Genomic DNA, 10,129 nt, shown 5'->3' with positions numbered 1-10,129 from the left:
GGTGAGTCCCAGTCCCTGAGCTGACCCATCACTCTCCTTATCAGAGTGTCCCTCTGGTAGGACCTGCCTGTGCACCAGGGGTTCCTGTAAAAGACAGTGTGGAAAGACTTAGATAACTCCCACACTGGGAATGGAAGATGCCCCTGCTGGTCCAAGGTTTTGGGGGTATATGGTGCTATAATAGACACTACTGTGTGGTGTCCCCAGACGTTTTGGTCGGTAGCTTTCAGGCTGCAGTTGGGGAATTCCTGCTAAATCCCTTCCAGAGGCAAATTGCCATCAGTGAGAGTCACCCAGAGATCACGTTGGGGTCAGAACCTGAAGCCACTGACTGAGCCTTTGCCTCCTTGTCACTCCACCACAAACCTGACTGTGGACCTTGAGTATTTTTTGGTGTAAATACTCTGTTTTGAGCCATTTGTGACCCTCTTGCCAGTGGGAAATGGATTTACACCAACAATGCACTTTATTCCCAGCAGCCTGGCACATATGGCAGGGGTTAGATATAGTGTCCCACAAAACAGCTGCGGAAACATTTGGTGGGAGAGCTGTTAACAGAGACACCTCTGTGCCCCGAGCTCTGGTGGGAGGTGCTGGGGCTGCTGGTTTGCGAAAGACCCCAGAGGACAAATGGCTGTTGCTCTGCATAGGGAGGAAACGCACCTGAAATGGTGGCATGCAGAGTAACAAACTACACAGGGGCCAGCCAAGAGGGTGCAGGAAGCTCTTGAGGGCACTTATCACAGAATCACAAAATATTCTGCATTGAAAGGGACCCACAGGGATCATCGGGTCTGACTCCTGGCCCTGTACAGGAACAGCCCAAAGGTTACACCATGTGCCTGAAAGTGTTGTCCAGTTGCCTCTTGAACCTTGTCAGGCTTAGCACTGACCACTTCTCAGTGTTTGAATTCCCCCTGGGTGAAAAACCTTTTCCTGGTATCTAAACCAAAACCTCCCCTAACACAACTTCATGGCATTCCGTCGGATCCTGCCACTGGTTGCCAGACACTGCCTGGCCCTCCACGCCCCCTCGCAAGACAGTTGTAGACTGCAATGAGGATGGTACCCAGCGCCAGCTGTGACCCAGATGTGCGCTGGTTCCAGTGCACTCAGCCTTTTTATAGACCGGCACCCTGAGCAACCCTGGCGGGTAGGGATGCCGGTGGCCGGGCAGGGCGGCCCTGCCGCGGATGCAATGGCCAGAAGGGACACCCCAGGCCCGGGGTCCAGCGAGGCTGCGGCGCCCAGGGCCGAGCACGGTGCCGGGCCCCCTGCGGGCCGTGTCCCCTTTACGGGGCGCGGTGCCGGGGCGGGGCGGTGTCGGTGACGCGCGGGGCGGCCCAGGGCGGGGCGGGGCCGTTCCCGCCGCAGCGCAGCGGCAGCGGCAGTTCCGAGGCGGCGGCAGCGCCCGGCGGGACTCACCGGCACCGGCGCCTCCGCCCACCCAGCCCGGCCCGCTCGCAGTGGGGCCGCCCCTCGGCGCGCCGGGGCGTGGCGCGCCCGTTCCCCTTCCCCCGGTTCACCGATCCCCGCGGCCACCGCCCCCATGGCCGCCCCGCCCGCCCCCCGCCCCCGCCCCCGCCCCCCGCGCCGGGGCTGAGCCTCCGCCTCGCAGCACCGCCCCCTTCCCCTCCCCGCTGCGGGCTCCGCGCCCCCGCCCGCCGCGCTGCTGTTCCCCCCGGCCGCGGTGCCTCCCCGGGGGCGGCGGGAGGAAGCCGGGGCGTGGGGCTGCGGCGCCCGGCCGACCCCAAGATGGCTGGAGGCGGCGGCGGCGGGCGCGGCGGTCTGTGCTGAGCGGCCCCGCCGGGACGGGACGGGCTCGCCTGGCCCCGCAGCCCCTCCGCAGAGCCTCTCCGGGCGAGCGGGGGAGGCGGTTCCCGGGAGCGGGGTTGTTCCGGAGACTTTATTTATAAATTTTTTTAAATACCCTTTTTAAAAAATTATTTTTGCCGCGCCCCCGGTCTCTGCTCTCCAGCCGGGAAAGCTCAAGATGGCTGAGAGCTGACTCGGCTCTGCCGGCACCGCTCGCTCCCCGGGCTACCGCCTCCGCCTCGGCCCTTCCCGGTGGGGCCTCGCGGGGCGGGCACCGGACTCCGGGCAGCCGGCACAGGGATCCGGGCACCGGGATCCAGGCAGCGGGCTCCGGCCCCGCTCCCCAGCGCATTGTTGCCGTCGGGGGCTTGCGACCCCGCGGCCGGCCATGCGAGTGGGTTAGGTCGGATCCTCTCGGCCCCCCTTCCCCCCCCCCCCAGCTCCGGTGGGAAGCGGGAGCAGGTTGATTTGGGGTCCGCGGGGCTCAGTTCCCCCCGTGGCAAAGCCCGTCCCCTCTCCCATCCCTCTCCGGGAGCGTCGGAGGAGCTGGGCGGGCAGTGCTTGGCTGGGGTTTGCTCTGAATGACCGAGCTCTCCCATTCAAGACCTCGCATTCTCGAAGCAGGCGAGAGGGCTTTTTTTTCTTCTCTTTTTTTTTTTTTTTCCTGTCTTGTCTTTTTTTTCCCTCTTCCTTTTTTCCCCTGCTGCTCCTCCGATTTAGAAGCAAATCTCGGGGGCCGCGGGGAGAATTCGCTTTTCCGGCATCGTCATCGTCATCGTCGCTATTATTATTATTATTATTATTTTAATCTTCCTCCTTTTACCATTTTGGATCTTAACCCTTTGATCTGTTTCCTTTAAAAGACTCTGATTCCCAACTCCCATCAGGGGAAGAGGGAGGAGAAAATCCAGGGGAGGAAAAAAAAGCCCGAGCGAGTCGGTGCCCTCAGCTGTTGGCCAGGTTTGGTGGGGGACAAAAGTCCCTTTAAAATATTGAATGTCAGTTGCAAACCTAAGAAAAGAAAAATCTGATCCGGAGCGCTAAATTTAGGAGCTTTATATGGAACTTGGACTGTGCTGCTGGATTTTGTATGGATTTTTTCCAACCTTTGGTAAGTTTCGATTCACCTTCTGGGGTAAAAAGGAGCAAATGGCTTTTAGGGGTGGTTGGGTCTTTGGGCTGTAAGTCCGACAAGATCACGTTGGGGTTTGTTTTAACCATTTGTGTTGGTTTTTTAACAAAGCGACGGGGACGTCGCGTTTTCTCGCCGGATATTCCTAGAGTGCTGCTCTGTGGTTTATTTTATCCCCGATTTTAGAATCTGCTGCGGTTTATGATTTATGGCGGGTGCTGCGGGGAGGGGGAGCCCGTCCGTTCACCCCCAGCCTTCCCTTGCAGGGAGCGCAGACCCATAGAGCGCACTGAGCGACCCAAGCGGCTCGGGGGAAGCGTCGCCAGAGCTGTCGGCAGAGATGGCCGAGAATTGGAAGAACTGCTTCGAAGAGGAGCTCATATGCCCCATTTGCCTGCACGTCTTTGTGGAGCCTGTCCAGCTGCCCTGCAAGCACAACTTCTGCCGGGGCTGCATCGGGGAGGCGTGGGCCAAGGAGTCGGGCTTGGTGCGGTGCCCCGAGTGCAACCAGGCCTACAACCAGAAGCCCAACCTGGAGAAGAACCTGAAGCTCACCAACATCGTGGAGAAGTTCAACTCCCTCAACCTGGAGAAGCCCCCCTCGGTCCTGCACTGTGTGTTCTGCCGCCGGGGCCCGCCGCTGCCTGCGCAGAAGATCTGTTTGCGGTGCGAGGCTCCGTGCTGCCAGTCCCACGTCCAGACCCACCTGCAGCAGCCCTCCACGGCCCGGGGGCATCTCCTGGTGGAGGCCGAGGACGTGCGGGCCTGGAGCTGCCCCCAGCACAATGCCTACCGCCTGTACCACTGCGAGGCCGAGCAGGTGGCCGTCTGCCAGTTCTGCTGCTACTACAGCGGGGCCCACCAGGGACACTCGGTGTGCGACGTGGAGATCCGCCGCAATGAGATCCGGGTGAGTCGGACCATCCTGGACGCCGGGGTTTGCCCAGCCCGGGGGCATCCGGCCACCCTCTCCCTGCCACGTCTGTTCCCCTGGGTTTGTGTAGGACCTACACAGAATTCACCCTGTTGTGTCTCCTCCTCTGCCCGGTCCCCCATGGCAGACATGTTAGGTGGCCTCCCCAGCCAGACAGGGACGGAGCCCACGGGTGCCAGGGGTGCTCCCCAGGGAAGGGGAGCTGTGCCAGGAGGCCTTTCAGGCTGTTGAGCTGTAGGACCTACATCCGCTTGGGTCTGAGCTGTGCAGTCAGTGAAGGGTCGAGGTCCTGGGGGTTTGGAGAGATCATTTTCCAGGTTCCTGTTGGGCTGTAGGAGGAAGGCAGAGATGCTGGCTGCATCCGAGGTCAAGTCGCCCCAAAACTGGGCTTCCTGGAAAGACAAAGCGGCCGCAGGAGCGGACCCTGGCCATTGTAAGGCCTGTGAATGTCAAACTGCCTGCTCTTCCCACCGCCTCCCACTGGGGCCGGTGACTGCCATCCCCTTCCCCCCGGCAATGGAAGGGTCGTGTCAGAGACCCATGACGTCTCACTGGTAGGGATTCAGGCTTGAGGTTTGGCCAGATAATGGGGGTTTATTGGGGGCCACAGGGCTGCACCTCCTCCCTAGAGCGGCATGGGCTGTAAGTGCTGGGTTCGAGGGAAAGCGAGTCTGTATTTTGCTCGTGGTGAGGCCATCTGGCAGCAGCTTTCACCCCTGGCTCCCCACCCTCCAGTTCCTGGTGGGCATTTACCAGCCCTGCGGACAGCCCTACCATGACCCCGCTACCACCTTCCCCCTGTCCAGGGCTGCCTCTCTGCCCCTCCTTCGACCCATTGAAAGAGGCCCGGCGCTTGTCTGCCGAATAAATATTTAACAATGAATTGAATGGTGATTACTGTAAAATGGGGATGATTTCCTGTGTATTTTAATGTTGCCAAAATGAGTCACCATTTAGCAATAAAAAAAAGTAATAAATAAAAATTGCGGTATAATTACTTTCCAATTGGATGGCCAGGCCTGGGAGCAGGGAGGGGGGGGGGCAGCCCTTTGCAGAGGGGAGCCAGCCTGAGCTCACAGAAAGGTTATTTTCCTCTCCAGGATTTTTGGGGGAAAACCAGAGACCTCCGTGGAGGTGTCAGCAGCTTCGCCACACACGCTGGAAGGGGAAAGACCCAGTCAGGCTTTTGGAGAAGCGTTTTTCTGCTTCTATTTATAGGGAGTAATTTTGGTTTCCCTCTGCCAGGGTGGGGAGCCACCTCAGGAGGGCTGTGCGGTGCTGAGATGGGGCTCGTGTGTGCATCTCCCAGGAGCTTTAGCCAGGGACCAAAACTATTTTTCCAGGTCCTTTTCCAGGACACTTTGATCTCATCTCTTCCCGCTCTTGCTGCGTGGCTGCTTTTTTTTTGTTGTTGCTGCTGCTGTTGTTATGGCTGGATGTTTGCTGCTTCTTGCGGATGCACAGTGCTAATGACCTGGCAGAAAGCTGCTGTCAGCTAGGCTGGATTTTGGCCCTGGCTTGAAATTTTAGGATATGTGGCCAGACACCGAAAGTGTTGGGCGGCTGTATCGTAGAGCTGCAGAATTATTTTGTGACCTTGGCCAAATCCCTTGTTACCGCCATTGCCATGTTATCTTAATTTCCTTTCTCTGTGATGATAAGCTTGTCTCTTCCCACTGGGCGCGTGGCTCAGTTGGGTGCTCGGAGTCTGGGGCAGTGAAGGGCACCACGAAGCCGGGGGAACCATGTGCCCAAAGGATCCCCCCTGTAACTGAAGTAGTTCTCCCATGAAGCAGCTGGAGTAGAGATGATCCCCTGGGAAAATCACCCAGCAGGTTGCCAGCTCTGTGGCCTTGGCCAGGTCTCTGGCTGAAAGCTGCCCCTCACCACCCAGCAAGGAGGTGGCCTCTTGGGCTCCCGAATTAGGGTGCGTGAGCTCAGCTGGTGACGGCTTCCCGCCTGCGGGAGCCAGGCCCGGGATTCCTGGCCGCTTGCTCACCCTGCGGCGGTGTGAGCCTCACTTGGCGCATCCCGGGAAAGAAGGGCTGGGGGGCAGATGAGTAACACCGGGCTTGGGAGGTCCGGGGGAGGCCCCGTTGTGAGAGGTTTGTTCCATGTGTGGCTTGTGTTCGGAAAGCCGTTAAGTGAGTCATGAGTCAAAGTTGGGAGGCTCCGAGCCCTGTCCTTGGTGCGGGGCACTTGCCAGTGGGGGGGTTGCGACATCGACCCAGTGTGGCAGTGGTGGCCCCCACAGCCTGGAGGAGGGACCGGAGCCTGCAAACATGCTACCCATAAACTCCCCGTTTAAAGCATTTATTCCTCTGGCTGTGCTGCCAGCTGCCTCGAAGGGCACCTTACCCCTGGTTACAGGCTGGTTTGAAGGGAAAAAGGGCCTCAAAACTCCCCGGGGACAGCACCACCAGCGTTTTGTCAGCTGTGAGCTGGCAGTTAGGGCAAGAGTGCTCATGCTGAGCGAAAGAGGATGGAGGCAGGAGGTGTCTGCGGGAGGAAGGAGGGTGTCTGTGCAGGGTTTGCCCGAAGCAGAGGTACGCGCTTGGTGGGTTTGGGGGAAGGACCCCGCTCAGCATTAGGCGCTGCACAAACCCGCAGAGCCCTGGCTCGGAATTAGTTGAACTCCACGGTGCAACCGTAATACAAACAGTAAATAAAATACGTGGTTAATCTTTCTTTCGTGGGCGTGTAAAGCGCTTACCTCCCCTTCCCCCTGTGAGATGTTTTCTCCTTTGTTTCCTGTTTTCGTAGCGCTTAGAGGAGGAGAGGGGGGAAGCCAACAACGCATCCTCTTTTTTTTTTCTTTTTTTTAACTTCTCATATTGTCTGTGTCAAGGTCTCAAAACTAAACATTTTTTCTTCCATCTTTACCTTTGCTGTGCCAGCCATGTGCCTGCATGGGTGAACCTGTTTTTAGGGTTGTAAAAGCAAGTTGCTACAAGGTGGGGTTGATGTGTTGCTTCCCCCCAGCCTCGGCCATCCAAAAAGGGGAAAAATATATTGCTGGGCTTGGAGCATGGGTCAGCAGTCACAGAAAGGGACTCACTTGCAGGGTGTTACTATGTTTACCTGTCTTTGTGTGGTGCATGGTTTGTTGAGGCCAGGTACATCAGAGCTTGATCGGAGTAGTCCCAGCTATCTGTCCTCAGCTGGAGGTGCCACCAGTGGAAAGGGACTTGGGTAGAGAGGCTCTACTCCTGTTTCTGTTTTCTTTCAGGGGAAGGAGAAAGGTTTCCCCATGACCCAGCCTGCGGTACATTCTTTGGAAATTGGGAGAAATCCCTTCATATTCTGAAGATCTCTAGTGGTTTGAACATTAAGAGGGAGATGTGTTGTGGTGCTGAGATCTGCAGGAAAATATTTGGGATCCTCCTGCAGGAGTGTAGGAGCAGCACCCAGCAGTGGCCATGGAGCAGTGCCCACTCAGCAAATCCAGGGAAGCAGGGCTGGGCTGCTGAGTCCATCTGCAACTCAGTGGATTTAGGCTTGCTTTCTTGGCAGCACCCCACATAAGACCGGCTCACGGGCCTTCTAAATTCTGAGAAAGAGGAGAGGTGAGCATTTGGTAGGAGCATAGGAAGAGATGAATCCCAAGTCAGTACCAGAAACTCATGTTCTTTGCCAGCATTGGCCACCAGTGAGTCCCATCGCATCCCCATGCCGCCATCTGTGCCCAGGCCATTTTGCTGGGACCTAGGGAGCCCCACTGGTGGGGAGGCTGGGATCAGCTCCACTGCCAGGCTTCTGGCGTGAGCTGCTGTAGGTAGTTTTACTCTGAAACAGGTTTGGTAACTTGTGATGGACTGGATTTTTACAGGCTTACTTATTTTCCAGATGACTTGTTTATGAGGAGCGTGGCATGCAGCTCACTGGAGGCATTGTGAGCACAAGTGCCCAAGTGCTTGAGTGTTAATTTAGCTCTCGTGACTGTAGGTGGTGTGGGCTGGTACCTGGCAGGTGTTCATTGTGGCACTCTTTGAGTGTAGCTGCTCCCCAGACAATTTTTCCAGTAGGTCCTATGAAGCTGCAGTTGGGCAGCTTCTCCCTGCGCCCTCCATCTGAGCTTCCACCAGCACCCCAGAGCTGAACTGCCAGCCCAACCCAGGGGTTAGGTCAGCCTAACCCAGGTCTCTCCCTCCTCTGACTTTGCCCATGCCCTGATTTCTGCCCAGGGGACTCAGGAATCTGGCACTGTGCTCTAAATGTGACTACTGATCATTGTGCCCTGGGATGCTGTCAGTTGGTCAAACTACTATGATGAGCACTGACTTCTTGGGCCTTGGGCAGTGGCACAAATCCCAGCACCCACCTAGCCTGGCTTCTTAGCTCCGTGCCACTCACTGATGTGTCAAGCTTTGCTGTGCCATGGTGTCAGGGGCAGTGTATTTCAATTCAGCCCCTATCAGCCTGTGTTGCCCTAGAGAGGTCTTGGCAGGGGCTGAGCCACCCTGCTGCAAACCCCTCTGGGTTTGCTGGCCAAGCAGCAGTGGGTATCTTGGTGGTCCCAGGCCTTTGGCTGAACTGGAGCAGTCTCCTGCCTCCCTGGGGTTTGGATTAAGGGCTTTTCTCCGCTACTTTCCTGCTAAGCTTGAGCATTTTCCGTGCCCTTAGCCCATCAGGTTGCCAGCGGTTGCTCCAGACCTGCAGCTGCAAGTCTTCTGTGCAAAGTAAATCTGAGAAGTGACAGCAGAGATGGAGGATGCTGGAAGGCAGCCTGGTGGGTTTGGGTGGGAGGGAGGAGGTTTGTGTGGAGGGGACAGCTTTGGTAAAGGAGTAGGACAGGAGCTGCAGCAGAGAACGCTCTCTTCCCATGGGGGACAATGCAGTGTGGATGGGTGCTGTTGAAAGTGAGGTGGAAGGAGGATAGGGAAAGAGAGGTTCATCTGAGGACCTGGAGTTGCTTTGCAAGGAATAGCAACAAAATGTAGACCAGGCTTAGCCCCCTTTGGTATAGAGGGGTTGTCTGTACTTTGCAGGTTGGCATGCCTAGGCACAGCCTTGCCCACCCTTTGCTGACAGCCCTGGCCTAGAGCTTTCCACCCTTTGACTTTGAATAAAACCCTGAGATGGGACTGTCATGGTCTGGTCTTTGAACCAGCAAGTACAAGTCCAGCTTTTGCTTGTTTAGTCTAAATTCAGTCTGAGATATTTATGTGATCATCATGTAGCTGCTGGCCTGGAGGTGTGCAGCATGCCACTCTCATGATCTCTCAACCCCACAGCATGGTGGAGAGGGAGAAATAGGAGAGCCACGACTTGCAGTGTGACACCCTGAACTTCTCTCCACCCCTCAGCCTCGTGCCTTGCATGTGGGAGCCTGGGTGAGCTCTTCAAGGAACATGCAAGTCCCAAGACCATCCTTCCCTTCTTCTCCCCTCCCCTTGCTCCACTGTTCTCAAGGTCTCCCACATGCTTAGCCTGGCCTGGTCCTGCCAGAGCAGCGTCCACGGCCTCTCTGCTGCCTCTGGAGCCAAAGAGTTGCCTCTGTCCCCATCTGAGTGGGGGAGCAGAAGAGGGGCTGGCGAAGGGGGTGGGAGGAAAAGGCAGATTTCCATGTCTCACAAAGGGCACAAGCGATCAGATTCGTGCAACTGCCCAAGAATAAAGAGGCTCTTACAGTGCTGGCTGCCCTGACCTCTCTCCTCTCTGCTCCAGAGGACAGCGTGTGACCACACAGGGATTTCTTAGCTGTACTTGGGAGGCAGGCAGCAAGTTTCTATCCCCAGATTTGTCTGCAGCTTGCCTTGCAGCATATTGGCCTATTTTCTGCTCATTACCTATCTGTTTACTGGAAATCTTGGTACATGGTGATAATTTCTCCTTTTTTTTTCTCTTTAATTTCATGTAATTGTTTTGGGGTTTTTTCATTCTGACACTGAAATGGGGCTGAGAGCAGCAGTGCTTCCAGAGCAGGGACAAAAGTAACCAGGAAACACAGGGCAAGAGAGGAGGGATCGACACCGAAACAATGAAATAGCCAAGCAAGGAAAGACTGAATGCTCAATAGCACAAGCCTTTGCAGAAATGCCTGGCTAGTGCAGCATTTTATAATCAGCTTCTGTGCAGGGCTGGCCTGCAACAGTAGTGTGATGGGGGAGGAATGCTTTGAATTAGCTGGATGCCAGAATTAATTCTGTCAGAATTCAAATGTACATGTATGTACAGATTTATAAATAAACACTTGGAACTGGATTCTGCTTTGCCACGCAGGCTCTGGGGCAGAATCTGGTCTGGCC

General features: G+C 56.4%; 1 protein-coding gene across 1 annotated transcript in view; it reads left to right on the top strand.

The window, feature by feature from the left end:
* The first annotated feature begins 1,633 nt into the window (after positions 1-1,633).
* The window catches only part of TRIM8 (tripartite motif containing 8), a 30,671-nt gene continuing 22,175 nt past the window's right edge, over positions 1,634-10,129 (top strand). The window contains exons 1-2 of the mRNA XM_071563502.1: positions 1,634-2,926; positions 3,214-3,857. Of these exons, the coding sequence (XP_071419603.1) occupies positions 3,288-3,857 (570 nt within the window). The 5' untranslated portion in view covers positions 1,634-2,926; positions 3,214-3,287. The remainder of the gene's footprint in view (positions 2,927-3,213; positions 3,858-10,129) is intronic.

Source organism: Pithys albifrons, chromosome 9, assembly GCF_047495875.1.
Source record: "Pithys albifrons albifrons isolate INPA30051 chromosome 9, PitAlb_v1, whole genome shotgun sequence".
In the NCBI taxonomy this organism is placed as follows: Eukaryota; Metazoa; Chordata; class Aves; order Passeriformes; family Thamnophilidae; genus Pithys; species Pithys albifrons.
Note: the sequence above shows the minus strand (reverse complement) of the source record. Positions and strands in the feature narration are given on the sequence as shown.